General features: G+C 40.0%; 1 protein-coding gene, 1 long non-coding RNA gene and 1 pseudogene across 4 annotated transcripts; all 3 read right to left on the bottom strand.

Annotated features, from left to right (window-relative positions):
- Positions 1-1,856: 1,856 nt before the first annotated feature.
- LOC113361470 lies at positions 1,857-3,983 on the bottom strand. Of its 2 annotated transcripts, XR_003365137.1 has the most exons (5): positions 3,883-3,983; positions 3,512-3,630; positions 3,293-3,408; positions 2,416-2,726; positions 1,857-2,240 (listed from the first exon to the last, which is right to left on the bottom strand). It is a non-coding gene; the product is annotated as an uncharacterized LOC113361470 (long non-coding RNA). The 2 variants fall into 2 exon arrangements; XR_003365136.1 differs by having other exon boundaries at positions 1,857-2,726.
- Positions 3,984-4,572: 589 nt separating this feature from the next.
- Positions 4,573-8,831, bottom strand: LOC113356800 (sodium channel modifier 1-like). 2 transcript variants are annotated; one of them, XM_026600025.1, is made up of 6 exons: positions 8,634-8,831; positions 7,717-8,232; positions 6,366-7,531; positions 5,951-6,185; positions 5,622-5,758; positions 4,573-5,531 (listed from the first exon to the last, which is right to left on the bottom strand). In XM_026600025.1, exons 1-3 carry the CDS (start codon positions 8,811-8,813, stop codon positions 7,484-7,486), a joined length of 744 nt encoding a protein of 247 aa, XP_026455810.1. In that variant the 5' UTR covers positions 8,814-8,831; the 3' UTR covers positions 4,573-5,531; positions 5,622-5,758; positions 5,951-6,185; positions 6,366-7,483. The 2 variants fall into 2 exon arrangements, with proteins under 2 accessions (XP_026455810.1, XP_026455809.1); XM_026600024.1 differs by having other exon boundaries at positions 4,573-5,758.
- LOC113359730 lies at positions 4,584-6,120 on the bottom strand (annotated as a pseudogene).
- Positions 8,832-23,601: the final 14,770 nt, after the last annotated feature.

The raw sequence follows: 23,601 nt of genomic DNA, 5'->3' as shown, positions 1-23,601 counted from the left end.
GTGAATCCATATGAATCGAATAGTTTTGTCACTAAAATTGACAAAGGATGAGATTGTTAGAGCTATGCTCGGTTGAGCCCACAAGTTTTGCTATCTCAATCTTTTTGTCAATGTTAGCTGATGAAAACTATATTTTGATTTCCAGTCTACTAAGTCAAGTCTCGGGCTAGGTTAGAATTTGGTAGCTGAAGATCGATGAAGATATTTTGATAACTTTTGTATCAAGTATGTGAAGACTGAACCATTATATATTACTCGCTATCTTACTATTCTATCTTTCTGAGACGATGACGCATGACTTCTAGTTGATTTATAAAGAAGAAATTTCGAGTCAAGCTTTTCTTGTTAAAAATCTCGAAATATGATTCTAGCAAAGATGTTCGACGATCCTTACCAACATTAGTTCTAAATAATTTATTGTGTGACTTAATTTGTGGATCAATTGAAAATTTCCCATGCAAATGATTTTATCACGTGGGAATGTTTCAAACATCATAAGAGAGAAATATTGAACATCTTATATTTCTGCTTAGGGTAGGTTGGCGAACCAGTTCGCAAACCAATAAACCATAAATATCTGAGTTTCAAAAATACAGGAGGGTTAGTGAACCAGTTCGCAAACCACAAGTTCAGATGAGAGCAGTTCACGAACCCGGTTCGCGAAAAGTTGTGAACTGATTTATTAAAGTTGGTATTATATGCGCAATTCACGAACCATGGTCAACTGAGTTCGGTAGTCTTGTAGGATTGGAGAACCCGCTTCACGAACCGTTATACCCTGACTCGTGAACAAGCCTAACGGTTCACGAACCGTTATACCAACCGTCCCAGAAGATTTTAGCAAATGCTCAAAAACTTATTTTTTAAATATGTTTAGCATTGCTAGAACTCTCTTAAACACTTCTAAGACTTCATTGATCACTCAAACACTTATGTGTGTGTCATGATTAAATTCTTAGGTGTTTAGGTTTGATTATTAGAATTTTAATGGGGAAATTGATATTATTAAAATTTAATGGAAGGTAAATTGATAGTTTCATCAAGTTTAGACACCCCATACTAAAAAATTCTTATAGTTGGGAACAAAATTTATGTAGGCTTCGAATAAAACATACAGGCCTCAAACTAGCAAGTTTGTATTTAGCCAAGGTGTGTTGAACCTCTAATATGGAAATGAAATTGATCATATTAAAGACCAACGATTCTGTACTCACAGAAACCGCTTTTTCATCAATTTCATCAGCAATTGATGAGGGGTTCTTCAAAATCATAATACCCAGTCACATATGACTGATGGGTTCGTGCACATATATGCGCCAGATACGCGTCGAACACAAACACACGACTATTTGGAGGTGCCCATGCTTGCTGATAGCCAGCTATGGAGCTCAACGACTACCACCGATTTCAGCGACAGACTGAAATGGGGTCTACAGTTTGTTGCGAGCAGGATGTACGTGTAATATAAATGACTACAGCCTTCTGATCTTGTCTTGATTCCTAAGAATAGTAACTCCAGATTGCAAAATATCTTTTTAACTGCAACTCTGCAGGACAGCCAGGATCATTGACCCAACAATGGCCCTAACATCTGGTGTGCCTTCTTTTTGGTAGTTTAGTGCTGGTCGTACTGAATGTGGAGGTGGGGGTAAGGCTGCACAACGGGTAGGGTGGGTAGAATATGTCCTATTTCGCCACCCTACCCGCTTACTGACGGGTAAGAAATTTTTTACCCGCCACCCTACCCGCTATTAAACGGGTAAGATCCTACCCGACCCATCAATTGGCGGGTCGGGTAGGATAGGGTGGCGGGTATAACCGTTTTTGTTATTTATTTATTTTGGGGTCTGCCTTGACTGCACACAAAAATGTTTCAGAAAAAGAAAAGATCTTGCAACACAACAAAGGCCAATCTAGCTAAATATGTACCCAATGGTACTGCCAATCTAACTAGGTAAAAGTGAACAAACAAAAGAACAAAAAAAAAGATCTTGCAACAGCACAAAGACTCAAGATACAAAAGTTCTATTCTTTTCAAAATGGATGATGAATCCCAGCATAATTCCATGTTCTTCATGTAACCTTGTTCTTCAGATAAGAGTATCATCACCAAAAGCTCTTCGTATGACCTTCAATCATCATCTACGATGATGGAATACAAAGAGAAAGTAACACAGGGCTACCTACAAACTGGAGATAGTATCACAAACCAGCCTATATTCTCGAAACATGGAAGTTACCTACACAGAATTTTGTAAATATGCACTCATGGTCAAGACAGCTTTGCAATTTTAAGAACAAAAACTACCCACAGATGATTCACTAAAAAAATGAATACCTTATGGACACCCAGTAAGCTAAAACAGTATAACAATGTGCTTAAACAGTGTAATGGGACAAAGTTTTAATACTTACCAGGGACAGTAGAACAACGCTACCTAAAAGTGTAAGCTAAAATCTGATGCCAATTCATTAACTGCAGGACCATTCAAGGTTTTGTAACAATATGGGACCACTGTAGAAACATTTCAAGGTTTTGTAACTCTGGTTTCTCTAGACAAAGGAAGTTAATTATGTAAAGTTCTTCTTTATCTGTAAATTTCTTTAGGCAGGCTTTTTTGGTAATACATACTGCAGACTACAAGTGTTGATATCTTAGATACTGCGATCTCCATCAATCAAACGTCTCCTCATGTTGAAAATCCAAGGCTTCTTTGACCCTAACTCTGAAAAACACGGGAATACAAAAAAAAAAAATCCAGTGTCATCATTGAAACAAGAACCTCCAGCTCAGTTAGAATTTATTTCCCCGTCATTTATTATTCATACAAAGAATTTCTTAGCCATCAGCTCAACCAAAAATACACAGCAGCAAAAGTACAGTTACAAAATTCCTTAAGTCAACTAATCAAAAAATGTCAACTACTATTTACTCCATATAAACAGATGAGGCGAATCAAATTTCCACATCTTCAAGCAGTTTGTATATCTATCAATAACTACTATTCTGACTATGATCTTTTTTGTTCATAAGATAAGTGATAACATCAACATTTTTCAATGTTTAAACTAATCAAAAATCAGTATATCCAACCATGAATCTTCTTCCAAAGTCTTGAATTAAACTACCAATCCATGCAATCAAACTGAGAGGTATATCAACTATAACTGAAACAATACAACCAAACTACCCAATCATCCAATTACACCATCAATGTAACAAATGCATACGTATTCCTAAGGGTTCTCTCATTCAGCAAATGGGATTCAATGTTTTTTTGCTCTACTTTACCTGCTTTGCAGCCTTAACCAGAGCAGCACTCATGAGCTTGGGTTGTTCTGCAATATCAGTTGGGGTTTCCGTAGTAGTGTTAGCAGGTGGCTCTGGATAATTTTCAATATAAGACCCTAGAAGCAAAATAATTCAATAATAGATTCAGGACCTTCAGGTAAGAAAACAAAAGAAGATAAGAAAACAAACAATCCAGGATAAGAAAAATAGAGAATAAACCTTTTGTGGGCAGCTTCAGCAGCTCTTGATGGAGTTTCTTCAGATGCTAACCGATCTTCTTCTCTAATCTTCTCTGTTTCTTCTCTACTCTTCACTATTCTTTGTTGGTTTAGCCCTCCCTGTTAATTGTGAATACTTGGTTACTCACATAATCAAAATCTCACTGAAATTGATTGAAATATTGAAAATCTATGCATCTAAGACATGGATTTTAGCTAGAAATCATATTTTGGAACTGTCCTAATCAATTAAGATTACCTAAGATCGTATCCTGCAACATGCATGAAATAGTAAAAACCCTAAGATTTTTTCAATCAATTTAAGGCAAAAAAATAAAATGAAACAAAATCAACTTTGCAATTGGATCCTACCTTGAACCAACCGATTAAAGGGTTTTAAGCGAGACTCTGAAAGACGAACATGAGATCGAGAAGAGTAAGGTAGAGGAGAAATGGTTGAAGGAGAAAACTGGGAAGAAAAGGGCTGGGATTTTCTGTGTTCGATTTGAGAAAAGAGATAGGGAGAGGAAAAAGCAGTTTCTATTTTACCCCTGATGTGTCTTAAAATAACAAAAACATTCAGCAGGGGGAAAAATCTATAGAAGGATTAACTTGTCTTTTCCGTATTATACCGGTAGGCGGGTAGGATAGGATAATTTTGTGCTTTACCCGTTATCTCATCCATTTAACGGCGGGTAAAAGATTTTTAACCGTCACCCTACCCGCCAAATAGTAGGTAGAATAGGATACGGTTAAAAAACTGACGGGTAGGATAGGATCGACGGGTATGGATAGGATATGTGCACCCCTGGTAGAGAGAAAGAGACGGAGCAAACAAGGAGGAAGACTGGTAGACATAGAGTAGCCTGTTTCTTGAAACAGTTACAGAGCCTATTCCTCTCTTGTTCTTTTGCTCATAATTCCTCAATTAGGAGCAAGTCGGAAGGAAGCAGGCTAGTTAAGTAGCTTGATGATCCAAGGTATATTGATAGGTAACCCAAATTAAATTGAACGACATTTGCTTGAATCTTTTCTACACTGAGAAACTAAGAAAATCAAACATGAAAGGATAATTAGGACATCAACATTAATACTTCACTTGTGTTAAAGCGGCCATTATACACGAATGCAACCTGTAAGATATACCAAGTACCGCTTGAACTTCTTTGTTTCGAGAACTAAATAGTGTCAGTAGGCTTTTATTCAGATGGGGCACGGTGCGACTTCGAGAGTGCTCCCAGCCGGAATCCTTTTCAACATGTCGGCTGAGGTCAACCTTCTCTCCTTAGCTAGTGCACACAGGTGAGGAAAGTTGAAGCTTCGCCAGATTTTTCTCTACTGCAACATCTTTCTATTCTACAACCCTTTTTCACTACAAGAACCTGTGGCCTTGTAGACATAGACCCAATGTTCAACATAAGAATCTCTCCCAACCCCAATAAGACCACCGGGTACAGCAAACTGAGGCTCATTTAGTTTAGCAAATATTGAAATTACTCTCGAGTATATTGGTGAGGATACTCCCACCAGCAACACCACCCTTGATTTCATCAACCTCTGAACCAGGTTTATTGACATCAAATGGCCTGAGTACATATGTACAATCTTGTTTGGCGACGAAATAAAGATCCTCTCTGGAATAAGAATCCTTTTCTAATATGTTCGCACGCAGCAGCAATGTTGTATTTTTAGTTGAGCAGAAACTGGGATTACCGGGGCACCATCAGCAACAGTGTTCTGAATAAACTCCTGAACAGCTTCACTTTCTTGTCCTGAATAAGACCAACTTTATTCTGAAGGATGATTATGTGTTGGAGACCCATGACGGGATGCTCTGAAGTCTGAGGTTGAGGACAGCTTTCATTTCTAGCAACCAGAAGTGGTGCCCCGTCCATGATTGCTGCTCCATTAAGCATGGTATCCATAAGAATTTTCGTGATCCAGGCCGTCGACAAAAGAAACATGTCTCAGTAATTTCATTCTTGCATATTCAAACCCAGGCACATCACATGTAGAAGTATCTTATAACACATGAAGAAGCGGACACATCAGCTGGAGTATGTAGGTTAAAAAAGATAGGAACACACTTTTTTGGTCCCGAGTCTGCTTACATTGTTACGGAGGTCTAACAAAACAAGTTAAATCAGTGCCTTTCCTTCCAGTGTGAGGTAAATGAGACAACCCTACGTACCGTCTTGCCAGATGTTGTTGCTGGATCCCTAACTCTCATGATTGCGGCAGCAAAACGCTGTAATAAGCAATGTCAAGCATAAACCATCAGAGATTCATGCCTGTCTCATCCTAGAGCAACTATGCTTCATTATTTTGAAGGTGCAAAAAAATGCGCACATCATGCGTATCTCATCCTAGAGTAACAACAATGCTTACTGATTCACACTTGGCTAATTCGATTACTTAACGAGTGTTAAAGTTCACTTACCAGCAAATTAGAGAGGAAAACCAGAGAGTCAAGCAGTCGGAATAGGACCAGGTGGGAATTGCAAAGTCAGGAGATTGAGCTTCAGAAGATGAGATCTTTGCAGTGATCGGAGCATTAAACCCAGCTGTTGCTGTCATTTTATCAGCCGGACCACCACCGCCAGCCCTCATGATTGATGAGAAAAATGTCCTTGGTTATAGGCTCATCACATGATCTTACTAGAGTCAAACTGTACCTGCAGTAGATAACAAATCATAGTAATTAGTCTAAACTACAATCAATTCGACCATCAGATAAATTTACAGGTGCCCGAACAAAGATAACAAGTTGAAAGCCCTGATAAGCTTTTATGGAAGAAATCCTATGAGCTAATTTAACATAACAAAAAAAGTGAAAAACGACAAAAGAGACTCACATTTTCATCTTGATACCACTTCACAAGGCATTCACGCTTCCAACCAGCAGCAGTACAGTTAAGTTCTTTCTCTTGAACTTCTTCATTTTCCGCTCCACTATTGTTCCCCCCCTTTATAACTGGCGGTTCCAGATTGCACTTCTGCTGATGCCACAGTTTTTTCCCCCATATTGTTGTTTACTTCTCAAATCTTATTCGGGCTTTTGGGTTATAATGACTGAACCAGAGCATACTCATGAACTAAACACAATCAAAATGAATTGGTGTTCATGAGATTGGTTCAGCCACGGTTGGGTCTCAGACAATTTCCATTAAAACGTGAGGTCGGAACAAAATCTTGTAAGCAATTAAGAGTCAGGTAATGCAATAATTGTACCAATAATGAGAACACAAAAACATTGGTCAGCAACAATAGTCCAAGCTGCAAATGAAGCAAGTCCACTATAATTACTTACTGCTCATGTGGTAAACTAGTATCAATTGAAAGATTAGTGAATCCAACACTAGAGAGTGATAGCTCATGTAGTTAAAATTTGTAATTCACAAAGCAATTCAGCTTAAGTTTCAACTGATGTTTATACAAAACAAATAGTTCATTTGTACGAGACATAGCTGTTAAACTACACAACCATAACACTGATCCTCTTGAAAGTCACATTAAGAACAGAATCAAAGAGTGAACTCTGCCACCGATGATACCCTCTCGTTGATGATTTTCAAACTGAAAAAGAGAGGATCTTCTTACAGCATTACAAGTTAAACCCAACCAAATCTATGACACCTAAGTTTTTGAAGCAAGCACAATGGAATTGACTCTCAAACCAGTTTGTTAACCGAATATACTGTTGTTTTCCAACCAATCTCCTGAAATGAGGAAGAATGGAAGAAAGATACTTCAACCCATATCCAACAATAAAGAGGTAAATGTTTAAAATTCTTATTTTATCGTATGATGCATGTCATAACTTCAGAAATACCGGTTCCAACTTGAAGCAGATTGAAAATGAAGGCAAAATGGAAACCAAACAGATTTACTTTGTTAGTAAGTTCCATGGAGATGGTCGGTCTGTACAAGTCCACCAATATACAGGCAGTTCCAACATTTTGTTTCACCAGTCTTACGACAAGCAAACATTTGGATCTTCGTCGTCTGAGTCAAACTCAACCTGCAGCAGAAAAGAAAGCATAGTAATTAGTCTAAACTACAATCAACCAGATTATTAGATCATTAAATTTACAGCTGCCCAAAGAAAGATAACTGGCCGTAAGCCCTGATAAGCTTTCATAGAAAGAAATCCTAATGAGCTAATTTAACATAATAACAAAGAAACAAACAAAATAATAAACTCACATTTTCATCTCGAAACCACTTTCCATGGCAGTCCCGCTTCCAACCAGCAGCAGTAAAGTTAAGTTCTTTCTCACGACGTTTTGCTAGCTCCAACTGATGCTCTGCCAGCATTCTACAAGCTTCTTCATATTCCTCTCCACTATTATTCCTCTCTGTATAGCTGGCAGTTCCAGATTGTACCTCTAATGATGCCCCAGTATTTTGTCTGGAAACACTATCTGAAATTGAAGAAAAAGGAGTATACATTTTACTAGGTTTTGCCTCATATTGTTGTTTACCTCTCGAATTTTGTTCAGGCTTTTGGGTTTTAAGTGCCTCCCAAGTCACCTTCCGTGTCCATTCGATCAATGGATTCTTTCTAGTGAACTCACTTTTCTGATTGGATGAACTAGAATACACCTTTCCAGAAGAATCATCTGATAAAGCTATTCTCTTGCTTATCTCTTCCTGTTGATTGCGCTCTTTTTCCTTAAGCCTTGACAATGCAGCTACATGGCGTGATCCCTTGTTATGCATCTACATAATTTGTATACAAATATCAGAATTTCCAACATGTGAAGTTTACTTTGTGCATAGAACTCTGTACCACCAAAGCTAGAACTCAATATCGGTGTTTACAAACATGTCAACTGAGATACCCCTTAAAGATCATTAAAGAAAATTCCTTCAAAGCAATATTCCTGAACAAATTAATGCAGCAGCTAGTGCAAACTGTAGATTCTATTATCAGCCATAGGTATTCATTAGAAATTCAAATCTCAATTTGTTATTAGCAGCAATGAATAAAAAACTCTAATTCTATGCTAAATCTGCTCTATTTTTGTTAAATTGGTTAAAACAAAAATCAAAACTGTAACAAGAACCCTAGCTTACTAGTGCAAAGATTATATGGTTAGGGTTTAGGGGTGATTACTTACGGTGAGGATGAGAGAAGTATCGAAGATGGGTTTGTTAGGGCAGACAAGGCAAGCATATTTTCCACTGGGGAGTTTCTTGAAATGAGAAGAATCTGAAAGATCGTCGACAAGATGATCATCAACTCTTCTCTTCCTGTATTGAGCCTCCCTTCCCCAACTATCTCCACCAAACACACTCATCTCTCTGTCAATCAGCAAACCACGGAGGCAAGAGTTCTTACTCCCCAATTTTTATTTTTGTATTCGTTAAAAGCTGGGTTGCACAGCTGCGGACGCGGTCATGACACGGCGCAGACACGTATATACATATTTTTATCAAACCCTTTAAAATTCTAAGTCATATGAATTCCCACGTCGCACGGTGAGCACGACACCCCCTTGAAGATGCATGAGAATATTTCGTTGGGCATAAGTAAATCTGGTGAGGACACTTGGCGCTACTCTATTAGTCAAAACATTTAAATCTGGATAACACTCCATTTACACCCTACACTTAACTGGCCGTTAGCAACTCCGTTAAGAAAAACGAGAGTATACAACACTTACCTGTGAATTTACAGGCAAAAAATTACTTACACTTGGTTCACACCAAACACTTAACTGGACGTTACTCGCGCCCGTTAGGTATACAATACACCCGTCCGTCAAACTCTAAACCTAAAAAAATCAAAACCTAAAGAAAACCAAGCCTCTTTCGTCTCGTATCTTATTCTTCTCAATCTTCTCTTTCACCGCCGCCGATTTCACACTTTATTTCTCTTAGGGTTTGTTATCTCTTCCAATCGTCGTTTCTTCTCAGATCAATTGTTATCCTTCTTTTCTGATATTGCAAGGATCCGGCTTTGATATTGTTGGTGTTTATTTTTTCTGTTTGCAGTGTAAGTGAGAGATGAGAGTTGATGTCATATTGGTGGAGAAGAAAACTAGGTAAACTCAATCTTTTTAGTTGTTTTTATAAACTGAAGCATTAAACATGAGCGTGAGTTAAAAATTGGGTTTTTCTTTTTCTTTTTAGTTTTTTTTTCACTCACGAATTCACGGTTTAACTTACAAAAAGCCATTAAAGCTAAAGTATCAGTAGCACGAAGAATCCTACTAAGGCTAATCCCTATGGGCTAGATAGAACTGCTAGATTGGCCAAAAAGTGTTGCAAATCAAGAAAAAAGTGTGGGAAAAAATTAACACTCCTTCTGGATATTTCTCTCCCCTAGCATGTGCTCGCAATTCAACTAGCAGCGAGATTGAAACGCCGAATAATTCATCGCCCAAAAAGTGGTTCAAACGTTGAATGGTTCAGCGTTATGCGAATATTCCAGGGTACAAACACTGAATAGTTCAACGCTGGACGCTGTTCCATTCAGCGTTGGATGTCGACGCTGCACCATTCAACGCTTGACTCTCTTTTCCTCCAACGACTATTTTTCCCAGAATTTCATTTTCTATATATTTGCCAATTTTCAAATCCAATGGTTGTTTGTTTCAAATTTTAGAATTTACCAAAGTAAAGGGAAATTTTTAATCGCATTGCAATACATATAGAGGGAAATTTTTAATTGCATTGCAAAACAAGGTTACAATGTTTTTTGAAGAAATTAAAAAAATACATTAAAATTAAAATCACTTAAAACATAAAAAAAGTACATTGAAATTGAAATCCTACTTCTAAATAACTTAAAACATAAAAAAAAGTACATTGAAATTGAAATCCTACTTCTAAATAACTTAAATACTTACCAATATATCACTTTAATTTAGGGGATAAGCGGCAATCCATGACGGGCCAAAATCTCGTTCTTCCATATTTTGTAGATGGGTTTCTCCCATTCCTGTAATTCATCCAAGGGTTGTCGTAGGATCTTCATGTCCGATTCTCTTTGCTTTGTTTGTGCCAAGATTGAAGAGTTTTCCATGTTCTTCTTCAAATACTCTTCCTCTGTTTCATACTTGGCCACTCTTTATGCTTGTGCGTTTTCAAGAAGTTCGATTAGTTTATCCATTTTTTCATCTGATTTCTGCGATGCTTTAACCTCACGAGCCATTTTCTTTGCTTGATCTCTCCCTCCACTTCTAACGTCATCTGTTTGTTCGAAATAACGTCTTCTCTTTGATATGTCCGAGGTTTCAGAATTATGAGTAGATGAAGTGCTACCAAACCTTGCCATATTTTCCAAATCTTCATCCATATTATCATTTTCATTTTTCTTGAGTATCTTGAGTCTGTTGAATAGGTTGAGTGGAAGTACCGACTCCATCATCATTATTCACCGCAGGGTTGTAATCAGGTTGATAGGTCTTCAGGATCTGGAAAACCGATTCGTGCTTCCAAAGTCTTCCAAACTCTGCTTCATAGTTCTCTTTTCCACGACGATACTGGGAAAAAAATGAAAGTAAAAATTTAGAGAAAGAAAGAAAGAGATCAAAATGGAAGAAAGAAAACATTAAAAAAATGAGGTACTTACATAATCCGCCTCGGTCATCCCCGTAGGTCTGTTTCGGAAGTAGACCCTAACATGTGAAACATATCTTTTTACTTCGGCTCTCAATGTATTGCACTTTGTTTGTAATGACTTTTTATCTCTTTCGGCACCATCGGGACCTTTTCTTTTATTGTACTCTTCCATAATTTTCCTCCAAAAAACTGCACTTTTTTATATTTTCCACAAATCGGATCGTTGCTTGCTATAACCCAACCATAAACTAGTGCCTCTTCTTCTTTTGTAGTAAAGTGTGAGTGTGCCATAATTTTGTATGAACAAAATTATATGAAGAAGAAGAAGAAAATCAATAAAGAAGATAATCAATTGATTTTGGTGTGAGGGATGAAGAAGAAGTAGTCCTCTATTTATAGGGAAGCCTGGAAATATAGCTATTGAGGTTTCAAACGTCTACTAAATCTGAGTCGTTGAAAATGCAGCGGTCATCTTGATATGATGGTTGAGACTGACTAGCGCGGTTTGGTTCAGCGTCAGAGCGCTGAATGGTACATCGCTGCATTTCCTGCCGTTGAGATGCAACAGTCACTGTCACTGCACATTCAATATTATTCTGGTCTTTTCCATCTAAGTCCTCCAACAACATAACCCAATGTTTATCTACTTTTCCAGTAGAATGCACTAGAAGAAAATGACCAAAACACCACATAAAGAATGCTCGTGTCAATGTCACTGGACATTCAATATTATTCTGGTCTTTTCTACTTTTAATGTAGCTTCTCAAGACACCTAAGGAAAATGTATTAGTCTTAGAGTCACATGGACCATGATTTTTTATATCTGAAAAATACAAATCATCCAAAGCAGGATATGTTAGATCACTACCCAACTGCGGCATAACTACTTGTCGTTTACTAGGGTCACCAGTGGGAATTCCCGTTAACATGTACCAATCTAAAGGAAGGAGGCCAATTTCAAACTCCCGAAAATGAAAGCTCCTGGTACTTTTCCACCATCTCTCAGCTATGGCTTCAACTAAGGCTCTATCCCCATTGGCAAAATTAAACTCAAAAACAGAGGAAAAGCCACAATTATTACAAAAGCGTTGTGCTACCAGATTATCTTTCATTACAATTTTATAATACACTTCAATATCTTTTAAACTACCTCTAAAGCTTACGTTGCAAGAGTCTTTCGTAACATCTTGACATACATGTCTATCACAATTCTTTGACGAAACTATATCCAACCGGTCTAGCAATTCATCCATACTCGTACTACAATCAATAACAAAGATGAAAAAAATATCATTACATCATTCATTTTCATCCATACAAACTAAATTATCATTACCAATTCAATAACAAAGATGAAAAAAAATCATTATCATTCATTTTTATCCATACAAACTAAATTATCATTACCAATTCATCCATACAAACTAAATTCATCCATACTAAATTATCCATACAAACTAAATTATCATTACAAATTCATCCATACTAAATTATCATTACCAATTCATCATTATCATTCTTTTTAATCATACAAATTATCATCATAATTCATTATCATTCATCTTAATCAAACAACTAATCAAATAATTATATAAATTTACCTACAAATTTTATCTACAAACTAATCATACAAATTAATTCATTTTCATTACAAAAAAAAATCATATTTTTTTCATCACACATAATCAAATTAAATCCCAAAGAAAACGAAAATCATCACAAATAATCAAATTTAAATCATAACATATCATCTACATCATCTAACTACCAAAGATCAATCATCAATTTGAATGAAATCGCATCAAAAATCAAAAATCATAAAACTTTAACCTAAAACTTAAATTTCTTACCTCGGATGATTTCGTGGATGGAATCGCACCAAATCACCTTCAATAGATCACAAATCCAATGAAGAACAAACCCACAGAAGGAATTTGAAAAAAAAAATTCTACAACTCAAGATCTTGAAGAAGCATTTTCGGGAGAGAAGTGAAAATTTTGTGAAAAATGAAAATGGAAGAGAAGGTCGAGCTTCTGTTGAATGTATCGATTCTTTTGAACGCTGAACCGGGCGGCGTTGTCAATGTAGCTGACCAGGTCAAACGCTGGTTGATTCGGCGTTACATAAACGCTCTACTGTTCGGCGTTCAACGCTGAACTGTGCAACGTTTTCTTGCTAGATATCTAGCCCATAGGACTTAGGAGGTTGTCCTAACTGACGTGGATGACCAATCTAGCTGCTAGATATCTAGCCCATAAGGATTAGCCTAACAACAAAGTTAGAGTTTGCAGAACTGTTTTATGATTGTAGGAACTAATTGAAGAGCTTTTGCTTATATACAAGGATTTTAAAGGTTTCTCTTTTGCTTTTAGGTTTTCTATTTTTATTTTAGAAAACTGATTTTGATTAATTCAGTTATTGTGGTTATTCTTAGCAGATTAAGAAGGTTTCCCAGCAATCAAGACAACCAAGACTTTGGGAACATTGGAATTCTTTGGTGAGTTAGAACTTTGAATTATCTTAGAACTTTGGGAACATTGGTGGCATCTGCATCATTCTCTCAAGTTTCTTTTATCTTAGATTTGCAAAAATTACTCCATGGAATGTGATTAAGCAGTTAACAAAGTTAAAATTATATCTTTGATACACTAAATGCTTATTCATCTTAGATGTCTTGCTTCACATTCTCACCACTTCAGAAGAGTTTTTATTTGGAAAGATGTGTGCAGCTACTCAAACGACAATTGTTAGCAGCCAAGGAAGGTGGACAAAGAAGTGGTTCCACTGTTTTAGATACAAGTAAGTAAACCTCTTGGTTTTTTTGACTATTGATTGTTTGTTCACAGTTTGCTTTAAGAATGCAGATTTATGGGTAAGCTTTAGGGATTTTTCCAAGCAAGAGATGTGGAATGATGCTAAAAAGAATCATGTGTACAGTATGGTCCGGATGAGAAACAATTGCTTATGAAGCTGGTGTATAAGCTAGAGATCTAATATTTTTTGGGAGGATACTGACAGACCGGATTCAGAAGTATAACAAGCTGCATGCGAACCAGTATGATGACATCTTCTTGGAGAGTGTCTTTCAAGAAGTACAAGTTCACTACACTTTCGGCCTCTTTGAGATTATTATTATCAATTACTGGTGCTGCAGGTAGATAACTTCCTTTATTAAGTCCCGATGGGCCCTAAAACTGTTTATTATGTTTTACTCATGCTAAATAAGTGGTGCTGTAGGTATATTTACTCTACAGATAATCGGCGGGCACAAGGAGCAAATGTGCTCTGATTTAGATGGTGCAAAATCCAAGAATATTATCATCAGCAACATGCATATTGTAGGTGTAAATAATCCATAGATCCAGGTGGAGCAATCCTAGGTAGTGGGGGCATCAACAGCAGATGAGGCGTGAAGCACCAAATCATTCTATCTGGCTTAGGCGCAAGAAAAGAGACACCAAGGGAACCCGTGCAGACAATACATGTAAAGGTCGGAGATGACAGAAGAGACAATCATCGAGTACAAGAGCAATAAATGCATTGACGAAGTAGTTGAGAAGATCAGAAGAATCTTTCAAAGTAAGACTCAGCTAAGAATATCAAGCGCGACATCGTCCATACTCACTAACTGATCGACATCGGATGAATGGATGTCGGGAGAAGATATCACCAGGCCTAGCCCTACATCTCGGAGAAGACATCGCCTGCTACCCGAGAAGGACATTAAGGAAGATACGCCGCAACTTACACTGTAACTTGGATGTATCATCACTTGTAGTTATAAATAGAGAGCCATGTAGAGAGCTAAAGGGAAAGTAATGAGTGAGGGAAGAGAGAACACAAAAGCTTAAGAGTGAGACTTGAGAGTTTGTAAGAAGAGACGTCATTTGTAACCTTGAATCAAGTAATAAGATTATCCCTTTACCCCCGTGGACGTAGATAGTCATACCGAACCACGTATATCTTGTGTTCTTGTGCTTCTCTTATTTGTTTACTTCATTAGGAGTGTGTATGCTTATCTTCAGATGTAGTTGTAGGGTTTTTCACATCTACACTCTGGCGCCGACTAAGGGGACCGTGTAACATCTTTTGATACCTTGCATCAAAGCCATTAAAGAGAGATTCACAAGCTCCTAAATACATCCTTCAATGTTAGTTGACGCTAAGTGAAAGACTCTTATGGTTGAGAAATATGAGTTGATGGACGAGTCTTTTAAAGCTTTTTTCTTGTCTTTCTTTCCTTTTCGAAACTCGGTGTGTTACTTTCGTTTTCATTTAATTTTCGTTGAGTTTGCAAAGTTCTGATTTAGACTCGTGTCAACAATCAGAGCTGCTGTGCTCTTGTAAAACAAGATTCCCGTTGCATATTAATCAAAATTTCTTTTATCTTACAAGATTCTCTTGTAAAACAAGCTTGTGAGGTATGCTTTTGAAAACTTTCTCTTTACGTCAAATAATTATGATTAAGAAGTCTGGTTTAAATTTTGATCGGTTGTGTTTTCTTTTGTGACTGAAACGAGTGATCATAAGGATTTCAAAATCCCAAAAGGACCGTCTTTTATGTTTGGTAGAACCTAGAAAAAACACCACCCCGCTGGTCGTGGGTAACTTAATCACAACAGTACCAGCGGTAAAATCAGCTCGAAATCCTTGAGTTAGGGTTTTCCAAAAGCTATGGCTAGAAAGGGTGCGATGAGTACTTTGACAATAGTCTCATCTTAACCCTGTCACAAGAGCCCTACAGCATCATCACAAAGCCAAAAGAAAGAGAAAACTCGTTAGGACAACTTGTGCTGGTGAGACGCCGACAAATCGATTGATGGAGGTCATCACCACAAATCTTAGTCAAGAAAGAAACTTTCCGACCGAACGTACGGATAATTAATGATTTCTGGCACAAAGAATGTTGGGACAAACGATGATTAATGCATAATAAAAGTACCGAAAGAGACGTAACAAAACAACATTTCTAAAGATTGTTTTATTTGTCAAAACGACCTTTTTTGCTGAGTTCAGCAAGATGAAGCAAAAAGGAATCGTACTTGGTTGAACTTTTTCTTTTTCTAAAATTCAGAGTTGCTGTACTTCATCCTTAACTTTTTCAAAAATAGTCCAAAGTGAGGCGTTGTCTACTTTTCTGACGTAGGTAGGGAAGGGCGAGCCGAAGAGTATCAATCAGACCCGAGCCGATGGAAAGTACTTCCGGGACGGGCAGGATTCTGAGGAATCGAACTGTAACAGGAACTAGCGCGCAGGAGGGAGTAACGGACTCTCGACAAAACAATCGACATCATCAACAAGGAGAGTCTCGGGCACCGGGTGGAGGCATGACAACCGTTAATGAGGAAGTCGACTTAAGCCAAGACGATGAACTCACCCCGAGAGAACTAAGAATTGACCCGAGGGGAGATGATAGACGGAATGCCTGCATCGGACACAGAGGAAGACGAGGAAGCACGAATAATGTGAGAGGACCGTAGACGAGCTCGGCAACATGCAGAGAATCAGAGGGATTTGGAACAAGAAGGCGAGAGGCTTAGGCGAGTACACCTAGAATTGGGTAACACCACCCGAGACATCCCACCAATTGCAACAGCTCCCCCCGTAGATCCTCCAGTAGCACCACCAGTTCCACCACCAAATACGGTAGGGAACCAAGGCAATGGTCATTCCAGTCACGAGAGCACCGACCCGACACTGCTGGAAATTCTGGCTAATCAGAGGAGACAAGAGGATATGATGAGGTAATTACAGAGAAGGAACCTGGCGTTGGATCATGAAAACTATCAACTTCGAAATCAGAGGTCTGGGTCACGAGGGTCATCGAGCCGAGGAGCTTCCAGCAGCCACACCCGATCAGGACGAACTCAAACACCGCCCTTGACCCGAGGACATGCACCCGACCCCAACCGGACGATAAGCGGGTACGGTCCATCCGAAAATTCTTCAACCGACGAAGAAGTGCATAATGGGAGATCTGAGGCGGCGATGGAGGCTAAGCTCAAGCAACTTGAGGAGATGGTCAAGAAATTGGCGGGAGACGGCGAGGACGACAAGTTGGCAGAGGTGATTAGCGAGGCACAAAAAACTCCTTTCACCAAGGAACTTGAACGAGCATCGTTCCCCCAAAAATGCACAATTCCAACCTTCCCATCCAAGTTTGACGGCACCGACGAAGCAGGAGAGCACATCAAGATGTACAACATGTCCCTACTACAATGGAAGAACTATGACGTGGTTATGTGTAAGTTTTTCCCAGCAAGCCTATAAGGCGAGGCGAAGAACTGGTTTTATACTTTTCCCGATGAGTCCATTGGAAATTATGGCATCCTAGTGGAAACATTTCTCGAAACATACATGCATAATAGCATTTCTCGCCCAAGGGTGAACAAACTGTTCACACTGGCACGAAGGTTCAGGGAACCTTTAAGATCTCTAACGGACAGATGGAGGAAGCTGTGCACCGATATCGGAAAAGTACCAGTCGAACAACAAATTTTCGGATTCGAAAATTCATTAGGAAAATCCGACCCTATTTGGATAGCTATGTATACTGAGAAACCGCAAACCTTAAGGGAGATGAGGAAGATGCAAGAGCATTACATCTCCTTAGAGGAGATACAAGAGGGAGCGCAAGATAGAGGAGTACAAGAAGCCAGTGCGTCGGTGGAACATGTTCCTCGAGAAGACCCAAAACGATCATAGAAAAGGCCGATGGCACCGCAACAAGGCTCGGTCAAGAAGGAATGGGTTGAGAAAGGAAAGAAACCTCGTCATGAACCAAGGACGTACACGCCTCTGAATGCACCATTAGAGGAAATATTCAAGGAAGTAGAAAAGCGAAACGACATCAGATACCCAAAGACAAGGGGAATCCAGTTTGACGAGACAAGAAATCATCCCGAGTTTTGCCATTACCACCAATACCGAGGCCACTCGACTAACAACTGCCGGGAGGTAAAGGACATTGTTCAACATTTGATCCGAGATGGCTACTTACGACATTTTGTTAAGACAGCGCCAACATCGACCCAATAACCCGATGCTCCCGTGCATCAAGTGAGGATCGACCGAGGGACTCAGTTCACATGCAACACCATTTCACACTCGGCGACCCAAAGATTCGACTTAGGGGGCAGTATCACTTCTAGAATCTGCAAGAGGGATCATGCGGGAAAAGAGATCCTTAGTGTAGCCAAAACTTTGCCTATGGAACCCTGGATGATGCAACCGACCACCTTCTCGGCCAAGGACGTCCCATCAAATGGCCAAGCACATGGATATCCCTTAGTAGTTACCTTACTCATCGAGGAGTGGGGGGTGAAAAGGATACTGATGGATAGTGGGATCTCAGTCGAGGTCCTATTTTACGACATGTTCAAGAGGATGGAGCTATCAGATGACGTTCTGATCCCTTCAACTTATCGGATCTACGGCTTCAACGGTACAATGGCAATGACAAAGGGGGAGGTCATTCTCAGAGTCTCGGACGGACAGGGATACTTGGACACACTTACCACCTTTTGCGTAGTGGATGTCGGATCGCCCTATGAGGTTATCCTTGGCAGACCTTGGATCGCGGGTATCAAAGATGTGGTATCGGCATACCATCATAAGTTAAAGTTCTCATCTTACCGAGGGGTTATGGAAGTACTGGGCGATCCACAGGCTGCAAGACAATGTATGCAGCTGGATATTCGACAAAATGAGGAAAGGCGGTCAAGACAACGGCGAGAAAAGAACAAATCTAAGGAGGCTAAAGCAGCGGAGGAGTTAGAGAATGTACTCTAACAAGCCATTACGACCTATGAAACAGGCGAGCAAGAAATTTTGTAGCAATCAAAGGAGGCAACGTCGGTCGAGGAATCAAAGCCTAAATTTTCGGCCTTATAAGCTACCCGACAAATCAACTTAGGGACCGATGAGGAACCTAAGATATTAAAAATTGGGACCTTACTATCAGACGAATGAACAGAACAATTAATAACCTTATTAAAGGAACACCCGGATGTGTTCGCCTGGCAGATGCATGATATGGAGGGAATCGACCCAGAAGTATGCTCACACCACTTAAGAATAGATCCTAAATTCAAACCGATCCGACAAAAATGCGTAGGATTGCACCTGAGTTGTAGGCAGCAGTAGAGGTCGAGTTAAAAAACCTACAGATAGCGGGGATCATTCGGAAGGCTCAATACCCCCAGTGGATATCTAATATGGTGATAGTCCCTAAAAGGAATGGAGGGGTCAAAATATGTATCGACTTCAACGACTTGAATAAGGCCTGCCTGAAGGATAGTTTTCCCCTCCCCAGCATCGATCAATTGGTAGAGTCCATAGTTAGGTACAAGGCGATAACATTGATGGACGGGTACTCTGGATATAATCAAATTCCCCTAGATCCCGAGGATCAAGAACATACGTCTTTCTTCACACCTAGAGGGCTATATTGCTACAGCAAAATGCCGTTCGGATTGAGGAACGCAGGTGCCACTTATCAAAGGTTGGTGGAGGACATGTTTGAGGACAAAATACACGACACCATCAAAGTCTATGTGGACGATATGTTAGTCAAAAGCAAGGTGGCAGACAATCATATTGATGATCTTAGGGAAATATTTCGAACCATGAGAAAATATAAGATGCAAGTAAACCCGGCCAAATGCACCTTTTGGGTTACCTCGAGTAAGTTTCTGGGATACATAATCACTGATAAAGGTATAAAAGCCGATCTAGAGAAGATTAGGGCTGTGTTGGAAATGCCGTCCCCGGTGACGATCAAAGATGTACAACAGCTAAACGGAAACTTGGCGGCACTAGGACGATTCATCTCGCGATCCTCAGATAAATGTAAAGATTTCTTCGGGACGTTAAAGAAAGGAGAAAAATTCAAATGGAGCGAGGAATGTGAGGATGCATTCCAAAAGATTAAGCAACATCTCGCAAGCCTACCAGTTTTCCAAAGGCCCGAGCCCGATGAAGTGCTTACCATGTATATCGGGGCAACAGGTTATGTCATAAGCACAGTTTTAGTCAAGAATTTGGGGACCGAGGAGAAGCCTGTGTACTTCATAAGCAAAACCATGAACCCGACATAGAAAAATTACACTAGAATTGAGCAGTTAATACTAGCCTTGGTATTTTCAACACAAAAACTTCGAACATATTTCCAGACCCACAGAATTCGAGTGATTACGAAGTCTTTCATAGAGTCAGTGCTCGACAATGCAGCGAGGTCAGGGCGGATTTCTAAATAGAGTGCTCAAATCAAGCAGTTCGACATCTTCTATGAGATGAGAACAACAGTAAAGGCACATGCAGTGGCCGACTTCCTAGCAGATTTACTTTTAGACGATGAGGAAGGAGTTGAAGATATCCTGGGCATGGAAGAAGACCGAGAAGACCCCTCCGACCTCCTTGAAACTTGCAGCCCGACGCGATGGGAAGTCTTCGTCGATGGGTCGTCCAACAAAGATGGGTACGGCCTAGGGGTCGTCTTCACCACACCAAAGGGGAAAAATATGGTTCATTATTTCAGGCTGGAGTTTAAGGCAACAAACAATGTCACCGAGTACGAAGCCGTGATACATGCTTTACGAATGATAGTAGAAATAGGGATCCACGACGTGAGACTGACCAGCGACTCCCAGCTGGTCAGTAGGCAGATCACTGGGCAGTATGCTATACATGATCCAGTATTGCAGAAGTATTGGGAGCTCGCCCAATTCTATATCGTCCAGATACCAAACATCAAATTCTGACATATTTATAGAAAAGATAATCGACATTCAGATGCACTGGCGTATATCGTCTTCATGCTAACAGACTCAAGCATTGAAGGAATCAGAGTCATGAGAATCATGATGCCATTTGTCCCTGAGCCAGTAGACACAAAAGAATATGTAGCGGTAGATACAGCTGATATATACGAGAACGACGATTGGCGCAAACCCGTTCACCAATATTTGGAGACGGGAGAATTGCCCAAGGGACGACCCGAGATCAATAAAGTTAAAAGCAAATTGGCGGCATACGAATTACGAGACAGCGTTCTGTATAGGAAATCCTACCTAGGACCATTATTAAGGTGCCTAAGCAAAGAAGAAGGACACCCAATCTTGAATGAATTGCATTATGGGGCTGCGGGCAATCACAGCTCGGGTCGAATCCTGGCATCCCGAGCTAAGACCATGGGGTATTTCTGGCCATACATGAATGACGATGCAAAACACATGGCATTAGCCTGCGATGAATGCCAAAAATTTGGAAAAAAAATACATGCACCTGCAGTAACTTTGAACTCAGTAATCAGCCCATGGCCCTTTGCCAAGTGGGGGATCGATATCGTTGGGCCCCTACACGTCGGGTCGGGGAAGAGAAAATACTTGATCGTGGCTATTGACTACTTCACCAAATGGGTGGAAGCGGTACCACTAAGGCACATTCGAGATAAAGACATCTTTCACTTCATTTGGGAGCACATTATCTGTCGTTTTGGCGTGCCGGCGGCAATTGTCTCGGACAATGGACAACAAATCCAAGGAAAGAACATTGACATGTTATTTAACACTTATAACATCCGCAAAAGCAAGGCTACGCCTATTTAACCACAAAGTAATGGGCAAGCTGAGATTACAAACAAAACCATAGCCGACAACCAAAAGAAAAAGTTGGATGGAGAATATGGCGAGTGGTGCGAGAAGCTCTACAATGTATTATGGGCATATAGGACCACCCGCAGGGACGCAACCGGCTTCACCCTTCATGCTAACATATACCGAAGCTATCCTCCCCCAACTGAGGCAATGATACCTACTACAAGGACTGAGGCATGGATAATGAACATCTCGACAGACCTCATTTTGGCTAAGCTGGATGATTTAGAAGAAACTAGAGAAATGGCCCTACAAAAAATGGAGAACTACTAAAGGAGGTTACAACGTGAATACAACAAACGAGTTCGACTGAGAGAATTTCAACCTGGAAAATTGGCATTGAAGGATCTACCCAGTTACGAACATGATAAGAAGGGTGGGAAGTTGGCGGCAAGATGGGGCGGACCCTATACTATAGTGGAAAAAGTCTGCGAAGGAGCGTATAAGATATTGAAACCAGACGGAACACCCGAGCCGAGACCGTGGAACACCCAACATCTGAAGCTATACCACCCATGAGAGGTGTATCAACATGTATGATATTCTGTCATTTATTTCCTTAAAAATCCACGTGGGGTAGGGAATGTGACAATTGCGTCTAATGGTCATTCTTACTCGGGGCGACGACAATATGCAAGTGCCAAGGTGACTTACATTCGAATGGACATTCGTACTCGGGGCGATGGCAGTGTGCAAGTGCCGATGTGTCTTACACTCGACGGTCTATTCGAACTCGGGGCAGTGGAAGTGTGCAAGTGCCGAGGTAGTCTAAGGGCCCTGGTGGTTGGAAACCAGTGGCCGATTATCGGGGCATGAGTACCTGATAGTTGAGCATACAATATTGCTCCCATCGCAAGTGGCCGAAATCACTTTCCCAATCTAGTTAATTGATAACTTCTTGGGGTATCGAGCCAATAAAACCTAGGAATGACCGAATACCCTACCACTAGATCTAAATGACAGTGATGAGATACCTCAATCGGGACATGGAATTGGGCCCGATGACCCTCCCTGTTGAGTGTGTTCGACATAAATGGATTTTATACTAACTAGTTCAACCACTTTCATGCAGGAAAACATCGACACGCCTTGACAAAACAACGAAATATAATCGTAACAACAAGCATGACAATGTCAGAAGTTCAGTAAGCAAACTGGCAGCACCCCTTAAAAAGAAAATGTTAGAGAAAATAAGGACGTTCAAACGATTTACAGCCCAACATAAGGAGCATAATAGTGGTGCAACACTACAAAAGATCTACTCAGGCCTTTGGCGGAACTGATCCCGAACCAGCCTTCTTAGCAGCAGTATCGGCTCGCTTCTTATCCATGACTGCCTTCACACCTTCTTTGACCTTGACGATAATCTCAGTATTGAACTTCTCTTTCTCGTCCGCAAGACCCTGAGTCAATTGAAGAGATGCCGCCTCGGCAATAGCTACCTGCCCGAGTAGCTGGGTCTCTCTCGCCTTTAACCGAGCAGATTCCTCCTCCAACGACTTCACTTTTCTTTGTTCAACTACAAATAAGAAATACGATTAGTAACAGGGGCACTAACATCATAGCACCAAAACACGAGCAAACACAACACAATATGGGCTACAACACCTTCTAGCAAAGGAAAAACTACTTTAACGGTCTCCTCGGACTTAAGTAGACTACACTCAAGGGATGAAATCTTGGAGGTTAACTCATGATAACGTTGTTCATTAAACTCATTTGTGGGGAAATATTTCTTATGATCACTCCAATCGGCCTTCTGTCGATCATGTGCCTTCTGCAGACCTAACAACTGAGCCCGAGCCCATTCTAACTCTTCGGATACTTGGCCCAAAGTTTGAAGCCTCCCTTGTAATTCCTGAT

Source organism: Papaver somniferum, chromosome 3 (genome assembly GCF_003573695.1).
Source record: "Papaver somniferum cultivar HN1 chromosome 3, ASM357369v1, whole genome shotgun sequence".
NCBI lineage: Eukaryota > Viridiplantae > Streptophyta > Magnoliopsida > Ranunculales > Papaveraceae > Papaver > Papaver somniferum.
This window is presented reverse-complemented; position numbering and strand designations above follow the sequence as displayed.